This window comes from Martes martes (genome assembly GCF_963455335.1).
Source record: "Martes martes genome assembly, chromosome: 8".
Lineage (NCBI taxonomy): Eukaryota > Metazoa > Chordata > Mammalia > Carnivora > Mustelidae > Martes > Martes martes.
The window spans coordinates 87,503,270-87,522,320 of record NC_137895.1 but is presented as its reverse complement, the minus strand read 5'-3'; the positions used below and the strand labels follow the sequence as shown (position 1 = coordinate 87,522,320).

At 51.1% G+C, this 19,051-nt stretch overlaps 1 protein-coding gene across 1 annotated transcript; it reads left to right on the top strand.

Annotated features, from left to right (window-relative positions):
* Window positions 1–11,261: 11,261 nt before the first annotated feature.
* KRT5 (keratin 5) lies at window positions 11,262–17,430 on the top strand. The gene is made up of 9 exons (XM_080812350.1): window positions 11,262–11,965; window positions 12,514–12,728; window positions 13,486–13,546; window positions 13,656–13,751; window positions 14,310–14,474; window positions 14,867–14,992; window positions 15,303–15,523; window positions 16,283–16,317; window positions 16,771–17,430. The coding sequence occupies exons 1-9, from the start codon at window positions 11,408–11,410 to the stop codon at window positions 17,067–17,069; spliced, it is 1,776 nt and encodes a 591-aa protein (XP_080668476.1). The 5' UTR covers window positions 11,262–11,407; the 3' UTR covers window positions 17,070–17,430.
* Window positions 17,431–19,051: the final 1,621 nt, after the last annotated feature.

Genomic DNA, 19,051 nt, shown 5'->3' with positions numbered 1-19,051 from the left:
TAGCAAGGAGTCTGGGGCAGAGGCCTGAGGATGGGGCTGAGATGAGCAGGAGGGACCCCGGAACCCAGCCCGCTCCCTGCAGACAGGTGAAAGGCTGCTTCCCAAAGCACAGATGCCAGCCTGTGCTGGCACGTGAAATCAGCCCAGGCTCTGCCATTGCCTGTTTTATAGTCCTGACATTATTTTGATGTGTATTAGAAAAGATGTCATTCAATAGTTTAAAAAGTTGCCTTAAAAGTAAATATATTGGGTAAACTTGCAGGCCCATCTAAAGCAAAAATATTAAAGCAAATGACAGTCCAGGTGGTTTGTAGATATGGGCAAAATCCCATGTGGCACCTGAATGGCTGTAGATGGGGAAATATTGGAGGAGACATGTACGTGTTAGAGAGAGCAAACAGGCACCGTCGGCAGAGGCCAGCTATCCCAGCATAGCTCTGGGTTGGCTGCCAGGGCGGGCCAGCTCCTGAGGGCTGTGAGAAGCTCAGGGTTGGGCACGCTGCCACGGTGTAGACAGCTTGGGATAGAACCACATTTTTCTCCTTGGGAGTAAGTGTCCTCCAAGTCAGAGAGGGGGTAAAGACTCAGAAATGTCCCCAAATACGGAAACATTTGGCAAAGGGAAAGAGAAATTTGAGCCTCATCTGTGTCTCTCCATTGCGCAGAACCACAACCAAGAAGTACATGTTGTGGGGAGGTGACTTCAACACGCAGTGAGGAAGGACTTTCTTCTAAAGGGAACTGTCTGAAAATGGGCCCTGGGCCAGGGGAGAGTGGTCCTCTCACTGGCCTCCAGTAGGGTGGGGAAGGGCATCCCCTCCCCTCGGGTTCCTCCTAGCAAGTACAGTGTGACTCTCCAATGAGGCAAGGTGGGAGGGACATGACCACCACGCTCTCAGTGGCAGCTGAGAAGAGGCTCATGGCCAGCTGAGGCCAACTCTGGTTGTTGGGAATGGAATGAATGAGAACAGGGAGAGTGGGACTCTGTGGAACCCGACGGAATGTGCTCCTTCCCTCAGCTCTCAGGAGATGTTTGGATGGAGGCCCTGCCTCAGACATCTCGAGATTCTGGTCCACAGAAAACAACCGCAGCCTGGAGCTGAGCGTGTCAGAATGAAGAACGCGGCCAACCTGCTGCCCAGCCTGAGGCCCAGCTTGAATCCCCGTACCACACTGAGGCAGGTAATTGTCGGTGCTGGAGGCCTTTGGAGGTGTCTTCCCAACTGACTCATGAGGTGGGGCCCAATTTGGCAATCTGAACCCTGTGTTTGGGTGTTAGGACAGCAATGGTGCCTGGGTTTCCTCAGGGAGCAAAACCAAGACATCACTTACTCTACTCCTTCCACTTCCATCTGGGGCTATCCTTCACCAGTGAAAGAGCTGTGAGCCAGCCATGCTCATTTCCCTGGAGGAATGTGGAGAGGGCCAGGCTGTGGGAATCCTCGTGAGGGTGCAAGGTGACAGGGAGGGCCGAATTCCCAAGGAACCCAGAGCTATTTTCATATTAGGCATGCCCCATTCTTCTCAAGGAGTAGAACCTCGGTCAAGATCCCAATACAAAGAAAAGGCGGTCTCTGTTTTTGGCCAACCAAGAAAACTCTGGGGCTTTGGGAGGATGAACAGAGCCCATTCTGTTTGGGGTAAGCCCTCTGGGGATGTCTGGGAAAGGGTGGGGCCGTTTCCACTGCCTCCTTCACAAGGAACTGGACCACTGGGAAATGGCAGTGTATGTCCATAAGGCCAAAGTCCTCAGGGAGATACCAGCTGTGGTGTCATTTTCCAGGAAAGACACATTCTTCACAAACTGTCAGAGATTTCCCTACAAATTGGCCTCTTGCCTTTCTTGGTCACACCAGCATGAAGACTTATAGCTAGTGACAGGGGAAGAACCCAAGGTGGACAAAAACAGGAATGAGCAAAGTCAAGTGACCAGGAAATGAGGCCACTGAGCTGTCAAGACCATTCCCCTCAAGACAACCAGGATGAAGCCTGGCAAAGTGGAGTGATCTTTACCAAGCAGCCTGGGCCCCACCCAAGAGGCCAGGCTGCAGGATGGAGCAGACGTGAACTTGAAGGCTCAAGCTATCGAACAGTAACCAAAGGATGGGTCTAATTCCAGCCCAGGTTCTTCCTATCCTCCGCCAACAAGTGAGCACCTGTGAGTGTCAGTTTGTGCCAGGCACTGCCCCTGCTGCACCTTGGGGCGAGGCAATGTGGAGGGGTCTAGAGGGAAAGGTCAGTACTGAGGAAAATGGACTCAGGGACCCATCTGGAGTGACCTCTCCAACTGAGATCAGTGAACAAAAACAGAGTGCATATAGTCCCTGGGTCAGAAAAACATGTATCTGGCAGAGGAACTACAGGGGATGGTGCTGTTCTATGGACCTAGTCCAGTGCCTGGTGGCACAACATGGGAAATGAGCAAGTAAATGAGACCTAAGGTGGTCGTCTGCTGTGAGCAGCTTTTGCAAGAAGGCTGTGAGAAGAGAAATTGGAAGGGAGGTGGGGCAAGACTGGGTGGAAGAGCCAGGGGTGAGGTCTTGAGGTTGGGAGAGGGTTAACTGGGTGTGGTGTGGAGCATAAAGAGTAGGTTCTTTGGCCAAAGCAGAATCTGGATAGAGACAGTGTGTTTGTATCCTACTGTTGCAGTAACAAACAATCAGAAACTCAGTGATGGAAACAACACAAACTTATTATCTCATAGCTGCAGAAGTCAGAGTCAGAAAGGGTATCTGCTGGGCTAAAAGCAAGGTGTGGGCAGGGCTGTGTTTCTTCTGGAGGCTCTAAGGGAGAATTCATTTTCTTGCCTTTTGCAGCTTCTAGAGGCCATCCAACTGCCTTGGCTCACAGGTCCCTTTGTCCCTTCTTCAAAGATGGCCATGGTGGTCTTCTGGCTTGACGTCACTCTGACCTCCCCTCTGCCTCCTTCCTCCACATTTAAGGACCCTTGGGATTATGTTAGATCCACCTAGATAATCTAGGGTAATTATCCTAATTTTAAGGGTAACTGATTAACAACCTTAATTTTTTCTGCAGCCTTAATTTCCCTTTGCCAGGTAACATATCATTGTCCAGGTTGTGGGCATTAGGGCATGGACCTGTGCCCATACCAGAGGGTAGTAGGGATGGTGAGGAAGGGGGATCCAGAGGAATGAGGAGGTGAGTATAAGGCCAGTAGGAAGCTACTGTGCGTTCTCGAGCAAAGGAAGGCCACGCTTTACCAAGTGACTGGGGGATAACTTTAATTCTCAGGGTTAATGTGAGATCATTTTCCAGACTCAGAACAATGAAGCCATGTTATGTCTGAGGTCTTGCAGACCATAACACGTTATTGTTCTCTGCTGAGGGCAATGTGCCAACCTGCAGGAGGCCATGGCTGGCGCCAGAGTGAGGGGCCCCAGCCCTCGGGGATGCCTAGGTCAGCTGGGAGCTAGGGGACTGCCTGAGAGGCTGGGTAGAAGGCTGGGAAATATCGATTGCCACCGAGGGTCTCCCTGGCCCTGAATGGTGAGACTGCCCTTTCCGAGGAGGTCTAGAGGGTGAGGAGGTCGATGGGTGGGACAGGCCCTAGAGGCAGACTCAAACCGGTTGGGGCTCCTGGGCCACTGAGGAGGGAAGTAGGGCATGGTGGGGGCGGGGTGGGGGGGGTCACTGTGAATGAAGCTTTTGTTCACTCCTTGACACATACCCTGTCTGGGAAGGCAGATGGGTAAATGGAGAACCAGGCCTCATAGATCCAGGGAGTCAGGAAGTCTCACCTTGCGGGGGCATCATGGTGTTGATGGTCCTAAGGGTGCCTCCAGAATTTCTGCATGAGCAGGGCTTGGGGCTTAAGGACTGTGATCTGATTGGAAAGGGGCGATGGGATGACAGGGCTGGCTCAGAGCTGGTGGGCAGAGCAGCACACCATTTTCGTTAAGGTGGTATGGTGATTTGAGGAGGCGTTGGTGTGTGGGCTGCTGATGGAGTTTACGGCTGTGCTAGGCTCCTTGGGGTCCCTTGGATATCACCACTTGGATGCTGGTTGAGAACATAGGCATTAGGAATAGCCAGACCTGAGGTCAAATCTCAGGTTTGCCACTTACTAGCTGATGACCTTACAGAAGACACAATTCCTTTCTGAGGTTCAGAAAACAGGGATAATAATGGCTTTACTGCCTATGGTAATGTGAGTAGTAAATAAGACAACGTATGTTCAATCTTAGCACAATTTCAGGCACACAGTGAGGCTTCAATAGCCATTTATTTCAAAGAAAAGTGAGAGGAAATCAGGTCCAATGTCACCAAAAGAAATGAGGCTTCATCTGAGTGAGATGGGGTTCATTTATTTTCCGAGTAGTGTGGCCTAACTCAAGGAGTTAGTCTAATCCCTATGAGGTCACTTGGTAGCCCGTCCACCCCCAAGAATCAAAAATGCCAAATAACCCTCAGGCTGGGTCACCCCTTCTTATCCACTTGTCTTCATGGCCTCTTTTCAACCAGAGTAAAGTTCTGGGGAACACTATCCGGGTGTCTTGGCGTAGAGTTTCAAGGGTGGGAAAGAGGAGCAATAGAGGGAAAGGCTGGAGGTCAAACCAAGACACTCAGTCACACATGTGGCCTTGGGAAAAGTGGTGGTCAGACACATCTTGGCCATCTGGGATAGACAGCCGCAGAGGCATCTGGGCCTTTGCCCTGCGTCTGGTGCCAGAGATATAGGGAGAGGAGTGGTAGTAGGCGATCCCCAAGCTTCTATCCCAGGGACATTGTATAGGATGACCCCAGTCTTCTGGAGTCTTGCCCCAGAGTCCCAGCTGCCCTATGCCAAGTCCTAGCAGTCCCAAGAGGGAAGGGGTCTCCCCAAGGACCACCCCTCTATCCCAACTCAAGGATGGACACTCCTCCTCACCAGGGCTGCTGCAAGATGCTGACACACACTCACGGCTGAGTGGCATCTGAGGCCCTCTGTGTTTGCTGCCCTCACAGGCTGCCTGGAGACCAGAGACGCTGCTGAGGTCCTCATCAGGTCAAGCCAGGGTCATGGACCAACAACCTGAGCATCAATAATGGTGAAGACAAGGGCTTTTGGTGTTACACTTGCCCATGTTCATGTTGAGGCTCTGGCACTTACCAGCTACTTATGTTCTCTGGGCCTCAATTTCTTCATTTGTAAAATAAGGATAATAACTGGCTCACCTCATGATGTTGTAAAGATTAAATGAGTTACTATACCCAGACCCGGGCCTGGCCCTCAGCCGGTGCTAAGTGTGCCTAAGGTTACTGTCTTCTATCATACCACAGGACACATCCTGAGCATGATCCATCCCACGTTCTGAGTGGTTTGGGATCATGGATAAGTCCAGGGTCAGAAAGGCACCCCAACTAGCCATTGTCAGGCACCCATTTGGAACAGACTGCCTGAGAAGCCTCTGGGTCTCAGTCTCATGTTTTGTGGCAGAGCAGCCAAGACAGAGGAAGAGTCAGAGAGAGACACAGAAAGACAGAGACAGATGGAGAGACAGAGGCAACACTCAGGATAACTGCCCCTCTTAGCATGAAAGGCAGGGAGAGGGTGGGCCCAGGGGTAGGGGTGTGAATGGATCCACCTGGCTGGCTGGACGGCCATGGGAATTCAGGGATTGAGTGGGATGAGGGACAATGGGAGCCCTTGAAAATGACTCCAGAGGATATGGATTTGAGTAGACAGCTAGCTGAGTATACAATGTGGTCTGGACATAGGTGAACAATGTGTGATTCTCACTCCTTCCATCAGTGGGAGGAAGGATGGGAGAAGGGTAAGAGCCAAGGGGTTTCCAGTACCTGTTCCTCATCACCTCTGGCACCAGCCCCTGGAGGGACCAGGCCTGGCAGGGGCAGATGTCTTAGGGGGAAAGGGCCTTGGTACTGACTTTGGCTCAGAGGCCAGTCCCCACCCAGCCCTTGCACGACCACCCCCTGAACCCAGGCGGCTGATAGAGGTCACCATCCTGGGCCTGGCAAGGAGATCGGCGGGACCCAATCCTGTCCTCAGACCTTGTGTCTACCCCACGGGCCCGTCCTGTTCACTGTCACACTCCCACGGTGGCGGCTCACTGCATGGAACCCCTGCAACGGCTCAAAACACTTGTGTTGAACAAAGAAATGAGGAAATAATTGGTACAAGTGTTTTTACAGTTGCCTTGGACATTGTGTCTCTCTTGGAAAAGGCTGACCTATTTCCATGGGCCCTTAACAATGCTTGTCAGTCCCAGTGGACAGTGAGCGAGGCCAGCAGTTTATGCCTATACGGTGTGAGGACAGGATCTGGAAGCTCACGGAGGGTGCAGCTGGGCTCAGAAGGTGTTGGTGTGCCTCCAGGACTGTCCCAACGCCCAGTGTATTTCCTGAGCCAGCCCCGGGTCTTCTCTCCGCCTCCCCTACATCATTGTCTGTACTGGCTCACCCCGGGTGATTACAGCTCTTGCAGAGCTGGCCGGTGGGGAGGGGGGGCGGGGGGGGAAGAAGGTGTGTGGCAAATGGAAACCAGTTCTGTCCCCGGGCCTTGCTGTAGGGCAGGACTAGGAGGCAGTGCACCTAGCAGAGGCTCCGTTGGAGAGGACAGCTCTAGCCTCTGCCTCCGCCTTCCCTTTCCTAGTTGTGGCTGCTGTGATGGGAGGAGGAAGGAGCAGGGAGGAAAAGAATGTGCAGGTTAGGGATGCAAGAGGGGCTCCTTGCCGCCTCTGACCCCATCAGGATAGAAGCCTGGGCTGAGTGAGTAGTGTCCCTGCCTCTCCTTCGTAGAGAAAGTACTGCGAGTTTGCAGCATTCCAGGCCCACTCATACCCACGTGTGAGGACAAAAGCGAATGCCAAGAAAATCGTAAAAAGCCCTTCTTTGTTTCTTCACCATTTTAGATGTACACATGCGGAGTTTGTAGGACAGTGCCTTGCATATGGTGAGACCTCTGTAAGTGTTTATTAAAAAAATAAAACCACCCTCCATGAGAAAGCCAAACACAGAGGGTTTTGCTGTATATCCTTTTTTAAGTCCCTCTGACTAATTAAAGTATTTGTTGATTTCCAGCCCATAGTTTCAATCAACCCAGGGGGATTTTCAAAGGCTTTGGTATGCCATTGGCAAAACACCCTTCAAATGAGGAATGAGCATTCCCCAGACTTGCAGGGGCCTGTTGGAGGGCAGCTCAGCATTCTGTCCCACAGGAGCCAATCGCCTACTCGGTGTGTGGGGGAAGGGCAAGGCTGCTCCCAGGGCCCCCTGAATGTTTGCCCCACCCTTCCTGCCAACCCCAGCCAGCTGGAAATTACAACTCCGACTTGCACGGCCCCTTTCCTTCTGCATCTGCAGACCGTGCTTCCTCCCAGCGTGATGGGGGAAACGGCGGTGCAAGGCCAGACTAGGTGTCTGGGGTCCCAACAGTGCAAGTGCTCCCTGTGGACCTATACATAGCCCAGAGTACGCCCACAAGCTTCTCTACCTAGGCTGTAGCCCACAGCTTGTGCGAAGCCCTCACACCAGAAAAGTCAACTCCAAGAGCCCATTTATCACCATGACCCAAGTAACAGCAACAGGACACCACCTCCGAAAACCACCCACGCCAAGGCAAAGTGGTTGCTTTGCTTGGGGACATTTGCGTTGCTAGCTGGGTCTGTTTCCAGTTGTGGGGTTTGACAGTCCCAGAGAGGTAGGGAGACCCTCTCAGCATCATGGGGAGCCCCGGTGCACATGGCCACAGGAGGGTGGGCTGGTGTCACCAGCTCCCCAGTCCGCAGAGGGGCTGGGCTCCTCGATGGCCCTGCAGTCCTGAGAATCTAGCTGATATCAAAGCCGGGACCCAGAGTTGAGGTGGGCGGCAGGATTCCGCTGACTCTGGGTGGAGGCAGGAAAAATCTTCCTTCGGTTCCTCCCCGAGGCAGGGTTGTGTGAGGAGGCGCCAGGGCTGGCACACGGTCCCTCTGCCCTTGCCCATCCTGCTGAATCTGGCTCTGCACTCCCAGACGGGGCTGCCAGCTGCTGCCCAGTGAATAGGGTGATTCATGCTCTAACTATTGCTCCCCACTTTTTGTGCTGAACATGCATGGGATAGAAAGCCTGCAAAGGCGAGGACCTATGACTTTTTTTCTCTCTCAGAGGGGTACGGAATGGCTGGAGCAGGGCATAGGGGCAGCTAGGGAGCTTAGGTGCTGAGTGCTCACAGGGCCAGAGGTGGTGGAAGAAGAATGGAGTGAAGGGTAGAGGATGAAGAGTCATAAGCTCTGCCATCAGAGGGTGCCCAAGCTAAAGCGGACAGGGGCCCACCTTCTGGGCATGGCCCCAGGGAAGGAAGCAGATGGATGGGACTCAGAGATTCAGCATGGGGCTAGGGAGAGCCTCACACCGAGATCTGGGGAAGGAATGGAGGGAAATGCCTTATGTCTGCCAGGTCAATTCAAAAAACGTTTGCTGAGCACCTTCAGTGTGTCAGGCTGGGCTGAACGTGCGGTGGTAATGTGAAGGGGAGCCAGGTGTGTTTCCTAACCTTGGGGCGTGTCCGATTCGGTGAGACCCAGAGGCTGTGTGCAAAACCATCTTCTGTTACCCGTAGGGTCTACTCCTCACATTTCCTGAGAGGCTTACAGATTGCAATGGGGCTTCAAGAAGGGAACCCTGGGCTGGAATTGCAGGATGAGTCCAATCCCTGCCCATGGACACCTGGATTTACCCTTCTCACTGCCTGCTCTGTGAGGGAGGTTAGGGTGTCCTGCCCCCTCTGCGGGCAGACCCACAGGGCCAGCCACTACAGCTTACTTAGCACTGTGCTCGTCTTTGCTGATGGGAAAGGCTAGGCAACGTGTGCTGCCATGACTTGGTCACTCCCTCTGTGGGTGCCCAACAGAGAAGCTCAGTGAGCTCCCTGTAATCCCTCCCTTCCTACCAAAGTGCAGTGCTGGGCTGGGGTGGGACTCTCCCACACTGCGGTGTTACCAGTGCCTGGCTCCCCCCCTCCCCATTATTTATAGCTGTCCAGGTCTGGCACTGCAGGAGGGACCACCTTACCTGCTGGGAGGAGGGTTCCCACAAAACTCGGACTGAAAAGTGCCGCTTCCCCCCACCACCACCCCAAGTCAGGCACCTAAACACTCCCTGCCACAGTTACTCGCCACCCACACACCCTTGGTCCCTGGCATTGAATCTGAGCTTGGCACACTCTAGAGATTCTCAGACTGGCCAGAATGCATTCCTGTTCCACTGAGTCCTTCTCTTTCCTCTACCCAGCTGGGAGGAGGAGGGATGGAGGAAAGAGAATGTCCCAGTGTCTTGGGAAGGGTGGGGCTTCCCCAAGGGCAGCGGACTGAACCCAGGACCTGTGCGGGGGTGCAGGGTGCGTAGCCTGATGGTGATCTTCCAGTGGAGAGGGAGAACCGTGCTAGGAGTCCTCAGACACCTGCTTTCAGCTTGGATCTGGTCTCTCAGGGGCTGAGTCTGCCAGTATGTTTGAGGGTCCCGAAACACTCACATCGGTCCCCCAAGAGGCAACCAAGTGTGAAATTGGCAAACTCAGTAAAATTAATCTCCGAGAGTCTCAGCAATTCTCCAGGTGGCAAGGCAACCCAGACCTCATTGCCCAAGACCTGGGAGGTGAGCTCTGGCTATCGGTCTGTCTGTCTGGATTTACCTGTCCACTGCTTGCTCATCACAGCCCTCTGGTGAACAAGCACATCTTAGCTGATCCCTGGTAGCCTAGAGTCATTTTCCCACAGCTGCGGCTTCCCTGGAGCCAACCACAGGCCTGACTAGAGATTCTCCAGTTTGGGCTGGGTCCTCATTCCTTTACTCTTGAGAATGTACTTCCTCGGCCCCAAGGCTCTCAATCCATCCCCTACTTCCCCAGGAGCGCCCCGGCCCTGTCCCAGCTCCTAATGGCCCAGTGCTGTGCGGACTTTGAGTCCTGCTTCTGTATTAGGGAGGCCGAGAGGTGGCCCCACTCATGTCTGCAGCCAAAAGGGGGGCGTGCTTTAAGACAGACACGTGCTCAAACCTAAGCATATCCCTCTCCTCCACGTGGTGCCCACTGGGACCAGCATGGCAGAGGGGACTAGCAGGAGTCCTCCCTAAAGCAGCTGTGTCAGACTGTGATGCCAGCTGCCCAGTCCCCCGGGTCGGCTCCACGGGGCCTAACTGGCAGGACAATCCACAGTCTCAGAATTCCACTTTCCATGCCCCCGGCCCTCAAGGAAACTCTGGGCTAGCACTCAGAGAGAGCGCAGCCGTCCCCGCTGCTCGCAACGGGGTGGTTCTCCGTTATAACAGGCCGGCGGATTCTCAACATGTTCCTGATGAGATTAGGAGCTCCTGCAGGTATGTGTTTGTGGCAGCCTTCAGCCTGTATCAACAGATACGATGACTCATTTCTTCCCTAGTGGAATAACTGAGGGCTTGCTGGAACACACCTGGGGGGCTGGGGGAGCGGGCAGAGCAGCTCCCTCTGAAGAGAGACGTGACTGCCAGGCTGAGTCTAAGGACCTTTTATGAGGGTTTGCATGGGGACCCCAGGTTTGCTAAGGCCCCGCAAGGTCCTGGGGAGGGCGAAGAGCAAGGGGAGAGGTCAAAACCATAGAAAATACTGAATCAGGAGGAGATGTGGAGGGATTGGCCTGGCCCTGTAGACCTATAGACCTGTGGCTGAGAATGTCCCACATTCTCTGTTTCTGGAGCTTGTAGCTTGGGGAGATTTCCTGGCCCAAATCCTGCCAGAGAATCTGCCCAGTGGGCTCTGGGATGATAACTTCGCCTCCCCCCAGGAAAGGGAATTCTGCAGTAAAGGACAGAAGTCTACTTTCCCCTCTAGCACATAGCTGAGATGTCAGGTCACATTGCCTTTCCAAGTGCCAAGGTCCCTGCAACAGCCCTCTGCCTAAAAGAGTAAAAAGAGCAGATCCCTGGCAGTGGGAGACTTGCTTGGCCTCCAATTCATGGACAGTGTGCCCCATGCTGAGATGGCTGACGATATCCCCAGTCCTGTAAGGAGTCCTCCGGACATTGGTCAAATGCACCCTGCCTTTCTAGTGTCCTTCTTGGGTGCTTGCAGCCCCGGGCCCCCATGGTGGAGAGAGACTGGCTGGCAACGTCGCCAACTTTCTGCCAAGACATCAGTGCTGCAAGGCAAGGTTATTCCTAACTGAGCACAGCCTGCCAGGAAGCAAGCGTTTGCTCCCCACACCACTGTGCAGGTGTGCCGGTGAGCTCACAGCTGCCCCCCGGGCATGCCCAGCCCACTTAATCATTCACAGCTCGACAGCTCTCCCGCCCAGCCCAGTTCTAGAGAATAAAAAGGGGGGATTGCAGTTCCTGGGTAACAGAGCCACTTTCTGCGTCCTGCTGAGCTCTGTTCTCTCCAGCACTTCCCAACCCCAAGTGCCTGGTACTCTTGCTCCACCAGGAACGAGCCATCATGTCCCGCCAGTCGAGTGTATCCTTCCGGAGCGGAGGCAGCCGTAGCTTCAGTGCTGCCTCTGCCATTACCCCGTCTGTCTCCCGCACCAGCTTCACCTCCGTGTCCCGGTCCGGGGGTGGCGGTGGCGGCTTTGGCAGGGTCAGCCTGGGGGGTGCCTGTGGAGCCGGCGGCTATGGCAGCCGGAGCCTGTACAACCTGGGAGGCTCCAAGAGGATCTCCATCAGCACTAGTGGTGGCAGCTTCAGGAACCGATTTGGTGCAGGGGCTGGTGCTGGAGGTGGCTATGGCTTCGGAGGTGGAGCCGGGAGTGGATTTGGTTTTGGCGGTGGAGCTGGTGGAGGCTTTGGGCTTGGTGGTGGCGCTGGCTTTGGAGGAGGCTTTGGTGGTCCTGGCTTCCCCGTGTGCCCCCCTGGAGGCATCCAAGAGGTCACCGTCAACCAGAGCCTCCTGACTCCCCTCAACCTGCAAATCGACCCCGCCATCCAGCGGGTGCGGACTGAGGAGCGCGAGCAGATCAAGACCCTCAACAACAAGTTTGCCTCATTCATCGACAAGGTGAGTGGGATCGTCTGTGAAAAACCACCATGCGTGTGGAGTAAATGCCAAAGAAAGTAGGAAGATGGGAGATATTCTGACTTTGTGCAAAGACCTTCATAGTTGGCTGTTACAGTTTTTTCTGTGTCCTGGATTTGTGGCCCATTTTGTTAGTTAGACTGCTTCGTTGGCTGCTTAAGAGAGAGGGTCTTATTTCTTCCCCTTCTGAGATGACCTCATAAGGGCTTCTTGATGACTATGGGGCAAAGGGAAGGGTTCTGTGCTCCCTATAACAGGGCTGATTGAACAGAAAGATAGATGAGTTCATCCGGCAGTAGCTTGAGTGTCTTTACAGCCGCCCGGTTGTGTCCAGTGCAGTCTGGGAGTCTTGTCTCCCATAGAGGAGTGAGGGCAAGCACCTCACTCTGGACCTCCACTCTTGGGGCCCAGGGCCTGGCACTGTACATGGAAGGGATAGGGGACGGGCATGAAATGGGAGGGAAACTGGTGAATTGATCATCAAAACATGAAATTCAAGTTTCTCCACCTTCAAACACTGCCCTCTCCAGGTGCGTTTCCTGGAGCAGCAGAATAAGGTCCTGGACACCAAGTGGACTCTGCTCCAGGAGCAGGGCACCAAGACCGTGAGGCAGAACCTGGAGCCCTTGTTTGAACAGTACATCAACAACCTCAGGAGACAGCTGGACAGCATCCTGGGGGAGAGAGGCCGCCTAGACTCGGAGCTGAGGAACATGCAGGACCTGGTAGAAGACTTCAAGAACAAGTGGGTTGCAGGGAATAGAGATGAGGCGGGTGATGTCCTCTTGACACCAGATGTACTTTATAAACACACTGCCACTTATGCCTTCCCCACAGGCTAGATTCATGTATGTTCCATGGGTACCTGAAGTACTGGGAAAAAAATCCTGCCCATGTTTAGAAAGTATCAGCCCCAAGCTCAGCCCTTTGGTACCACTCTTAGCCACCAGTCAGAGCAACAGGCTCAGTGCCCTTGGTACTGCTGGTGAAATGAGCCATCATGTAATCCTTACTCTTTGGGGGCTTTTCTCCCCAGTATACTCGAAGTCCACAGCATGGGTTCTCTGATGGATTTTCCCCAAACCCAACTTAGTGACTCAAATAATTTCTTTAGTCCTTATGGAGCAGCAGCTGGGTTGATAGTTTTTTGTTTTTTTCACAAGGCTGTGAAAGTTGAAAAAAAGCACTAGGGAAATTGACTAGATATGGAGTTGGGGAGAAATAACACAGCTTCTTTACTGGAATATTCTTGAACCAACTGAATGATAGCAATAACATAATGATGATCTGGTAAGCAGTTGCAGAAAAACTGATGTCCTTATAGGTGAGGACCTTGCCCAGGGGCTCATACAACCAGCACTCTCTCCCTCTCTGGCTGTATGGTGTGGGAAGACCCTTCCCAGCAGGAAGGCAGGCTGACAGTGGTCTTCATGCAACAAAGACCTCAGGCCCCACCTGTCCCTCATTCTCTGATCAGCAATTCCCATCCTTTTTACCACCAGGTATGAGGATGAAATCAACAAGCGTACCACTGCTGAGAATGAGTTTGTGATGTTGAAGAAGGTGAGTGGGTAGAAGACAGTCCGTGGCCCAAGGCTATGCTGTCTTAAGGGGTCGTTCATTTAAGGCAGGGTAAAATCAGGTGCAGTGCCAACAATCCCTGTTTCTCTAGGATGTGGACGCCGCCTACATGAACAAGGTGGAGCTAGAGGCCAAGGTTGATGCCCTGATGGATGAGATCAACTTCATGAAGATGTTCTTTGAGGCGGTAAGAAATGCCTCCTATTTGGGACCTAGAGACATGGGACATCACCAGGAATTAGGGGCTCCAGGATTGACTTCAGTGTCTCTCCTTCCCCTTTGGTACTACTCACACTTTATTACTTATGAAGCCAAGAGTTTAAAAAAAGAAAGTAAAATTTAAAGCAAAAGATCTCTTCAACAGTCATTGTGCAGAGTGAGGTGTGGAGTGCATTACTAAAGGCACGCCTTTCCTGGCCACCTTCCCTTTCTGGAGTGGCGTCCCTTCTCTGTTTTCTTCCAGCATGCAATCCATGCAACTAGACTATTTTAAAAATACATTATGGTCCAAGAAGATGAGATTCTGAGAGGTTACATGATAGGGGTTTCTTGGAAGCTCAAAGTTGTTTAAGATTTTTTTTAACAACTAGGTTGAGTCATGATCTGGATTGTTTATTGACTTATCTTAATTTTTGATGTAGGTGGTTATTATTTCTTTTCTTAAGTTGACATACCACAATGAACAGGAGATTTGAATGGACCCAACATTAAATAACAGAATGACTGACTTCAAATCTCCCCACAGGAGCTGTCCCAGATGCAGACGCACGTCTCAGACACATCTGTGGTCCTGTCCATGGACAACAACCGCTCCTTGGACCTGGACAGCATCATCTCTGAGGTCAAAGCCCAGTATGAGGAGATCGCCAACCGCAGCCGGACAGAAGCCGAGTCCTGGTACCAGACCAAGGTGGGTGCTGTGGCAACTGAATCCTGAGTGAAGGATGGACATGTGTCTAGGATTCCAGGCCATTGACAAAATGTTAAGGATAGGGCTCCTGAAACCTGCTGAGTGAGGCCTTGTGGGGTGACTTATGGGAACAGTCATGCATGACATTTGCCACATAAATTTAAGAACCTTAAGAATCTCTTTCTGAATCCCACACCTCTGTCTCCTTGAAAGCAAAGGCACTAAGGGGAAAAGTATCTAAGACCAGGTTCACCTGGACAAAGCTGAAACCAGCCCTTGGCCTCAGATAACGATACTACTTGCCACTTCTTGGTAGCTCCTGCCTGTGAGCTTTGAGAAACTATTTCCATTCTTAAACAAATGGGGTCTTTCCTCTTTTCTGGTGGCTTCAGTATGAAGAGCTGCAGCAGACAGCCGGTCGCCATGGGGATGATCTCCGCAACACCAAGCAAGAGATCTCTGAGATGAACCGGATGATCCAGAGGCTGAGAGCTGAGATTGACAATGTCAAGAAGCAGGTAGGGAGAGGGCGCAGAAGGCAAGGAAGGGACCTGAGCACTGAAAATGAGACCCATTTGTTTTATTTTACTTTTTATAAACACACACACACACACACACGTGCGCGCGGGCACACACACACACACACGTGTGCGCGGGCACACACACACACACACACACCAAAGCTGGAACAAGTACCAGCATTTCAGTGTTCCACCACTCACAGTGACCAGGAAAAATGTGCTGGATTCTCCCTGGGATCCCAGAAAGAGACACTTCAGGCTTAGGTCAGCTACTAAAGGGTTCCCACTCACTTCTTTCCCTCTGTAGTGTGCCAACCTGCAGAACGCCATCGCTGATGCTGAGCAACGTGGGGAGCTGGCCCTCAAGGATGCCAAGAACAAGCTGGCTGAGTTGGAGGATGCCCTGCAGAAGGCCAAGCAGGACATGGCCCGGCTGCTGAGGGAGTACCAGGAGCTGATGAACACCAAGCTGGCCCTGGACGTGGAGATCGCCACCTACAGGAAGCTGCTGGAGGGCGAGGAGTGCAGGTGGGCATCATTACCGACTTCACAAGCCCAGGATGGCCTCCCGTTTGACAAAATGGAGCTTCTTCTCCACTACAGGGTGTAAATCACACACATGAGTGAGCACTATCTTATACATGATAATTATTCTTCACTAATCCAGTTTCAATCTGACACCTAAGCAAACAGCTGACCCACACAATGGGATCCCAACTCACTTTTCTGACCCTGTTCCCACCACTACGATTCTTTCTCACCCTATTCCCACCACCAGATTCCTCTCCTTCAAACAACTCAACAAATGTCTTCCCCATTCTTCAAGTACCCCTTCCTTCAGGAAGTCTTTCATGATCACTCCTGCTGAGTTAAATTCACTTGCCTTTGGATTCTCAAACTACTCTGTTTTCTGCAATCTTGTGACACCACCGATTGCATCCTTCCTGTTGGAAATATTTCTGTCCATGCCAAATTCCCTCAGAGAATGTAATCTCCTACCAGGCCAAAACTGCTTGATACATATGCATAGTTCCCATAACCTCTTACTCATGTTTTCCTTATAATGGGTGGAGAGGAATGTGAATTACAATCTTCTTCCAATAACCTGTTTTTGGTCGAACAGGCTGATACTCCTCTTCATTGGGAAGTCACTCTAGAGGGCTCTCTTTCTCTGACTTAAGCAGCTTTGGGGCATTCAGGCTTCTTGCTTGTAGGACAAGCTTTAAACATGACTAGTACTGTCATTTGGGGAGTTTTTAACTCTTACTTTAATTTTTCCCATTTTAGACTGAGTGGAGAAGGAGTTGGACCAGTCAACATCTGTAAGTAACTTTGACTAAACCTTAACAATGATGATAATATGTGGGTATTTGGTGACAACTCAGAATCCTATTGTTTCAACGTACCAGAAACTCCCATCTCAGTATATAGTTATTCAATACATTAGAGAGAGGGAGGTAGTGGAGGGGAAAGAGCACAAATTGAGACATGAACCAACATGGCTCATATCTTGTTTCTTAAAGCATAGGCCCAATATCCCATACATCCTGTAGCCTCTCCCCTCACTGTCTCTACCCCCTGAGGATCATCCCTTGCCTTCTATGCTCACCAACCTCTGTTAGGGACCTTAACTAAATGGTGTAGCCCTGAGCCTCATTTGCTACTCTGTGAAAGAGGCCAGGTACAGTGCTAACACTAGTGGGATCAAATAACTTGGATGTGTACGATCAATCTAGCACACTGGTCTCACCAAGTTCTCCCTCCTTTCTCTGCAGCTGTCATCACAAACAGTGTGTCCTCTGCCTATGGCGGTGGCAGTGGCTTTGGCGGTGGCCTCGGTGGAGGTCTTGGTGGTGGTCTTGGTGGTGGCCTTGGAGGAGGTGGCGGCGGAAGCTACTACTCCAGCAGCAGCGGAGGCGTCGGCCTGGGCAGTGGGCTCGGTGTGGGGAGCTCTGGCTTCAGTGCAGGCAGTGGCCGAAGCCTGGGGATGGGCTTTGGCAGCGGTGGGGGCAGTAGCTCCAGTGTCAAGTTTGTCTCCACCACCTCCTCTTCCCGGAAGAGCTTCAAGAGCTAAGAGCCTGCTGCAAGTCACTGCCTCCCAAGTGCAGCAACCCAGCCTGTGGTGACTGCCTCTTCCAGGTGGCTGCCCAAGCCAAGTTTTCTTTTTCTGGAGTGTGGTCTAGACCAATGTATTGCAGAGCAACATTTTTGGTTCCTGGAAGTATCTAATCCTTGGTCTCTAGTCTCCCATGTTGTGATTCTATGTTCTGCTTCAAACCAGCCTGTGGGTCTCTATAGCATGGTCCTTGACGAGAGAAGAATCTAAAGTTTTCTGGTGTCTAAACCTTCAGAACAGGGTCCCCATTCAAATCACAAATTTTGTTTTGGTTCTGACTACCTCCAGAGTGTGTTCAATAAAATGCTTTTATAATATAAGCTGTTGTGAAGAATCATTTTTTTCAAGGTCTACAACCAGCCTAGAGACCCCATGAGGGTCAATTTGTCCAGATGTGATTGGTTCCTCTGATGATTCATGGGGAGAATAGAATGACCTTGAAGCAAAGAGGCCAACATGGGTGGTCCAGAGACTCCAAGAGGCATGAAAGGATGTTGCTAAAACCTCTAGAATGAAGTAGTGTCTGGAGGGCATGAACGGTAATGTCCACTATATTGTAATTTGGACAGACTTCAGAGCTTTTGTTGGAGAGGGTCCTCATTCAAGGTGGGCTGATTTGCAAGTAATGGCATAAATGGGCTTAAGTAAAATTTGTAAATAAGGAATATGTTACCTTCACAACTCAGAAAAGGCCTCAAAGATGTTAGGCCTGTTCTAGTATTGTGGGTGCCAAGCAAGTCAGTAGCTGTTTCTTGTCCAGATGGCCTTCAGATTACCAAATAATTCCAGGTTTTTAACTGAGGTAGCAAGAATTTGCACTGTGTGTGCGGAAGTGACCTATCCTTCTTTGTGATCTCCTTTGTATTTGCATGTTCTGAATGAATGTATCCAATGAATCTCTTCCAAGGAGGATTCATCAGTGTAATATTATACCTGTGATCCTGGAGAAAGTCCAGGCATTTAAGATCTTGCCTGCAAAGATTGTGTGCAATGGCAGGGTTGTGGAGGCTTTCCCTGAACATCTGAGTTAAAGATATATTGTGCCCCATCAGGGGTGAAGGCAAACTGTGACTGAAAGGCTGTGGGAATGGGTACTGAACAGAATATTGTTAGCCAAATCCATAAAAGCAAGGTATTTACCAGTTGCTGATTGGGTAGAGTCAGCAATTTCATTAGTATTGGGTAGGGGCCTTAATGGGTATGACCATTAGATTAGGCTGTTGTAATCCATTGTGAGATACCTTTATTCTTTCCACATTTGAAACCAAGACAAATTGGTTGTGAATGGAGAAACAGAGAGCATAATCCCCCTTCTCTAAACAGATCCCATATAATGGGTTTTACTCTTTGAAGACCCTGTTCTAATTTACATTAGGGCATATTAACTGTTTTAACTAGGGGAAGGTCTATGGAGTCCCATTTTTTCAAGCCAATGTGTAAGTGTTGAGGACTTGATTTAATTTTAGTTTGTTACTTCTTGGTTTTAAGTGTGCATGACCACTGTGAGAGGTTTTAGGGTCCATGAATGAAATTTAGGCAAATCAATAGCTCTGATAATTAACATGGGGCATATCTATCTGTTCTCTATTTTGGGTTCAAAAACTCCCTCAAGATTATAGGGGTACCTTGTTTAAATTTAGTGAGATCCCAAGCAGAAGTGTAATTTGACCTCCAGTATGAATCAAGACCATGAAGATTTTCCAGCTAGTGTATTTCAGATGTTGAAGTTAATTCAGAAGCTATATGCTAGAGGCACAAAGCCAATCCATGCCTTTTAAAAAAAATCTCTTAATGTATAAATTCTTTTAGTAAACTGAATTTCCAGTTGCATCAGATTGTGTTTCAGTTCTTTGTTTCCTCCTTGTTTCCAGATTTCTTTCTTTTATTCCTTTCTTTCTCATCTCTCCTTCTTTATCTCCTTCTTTTCTTCTTTCTCTTTC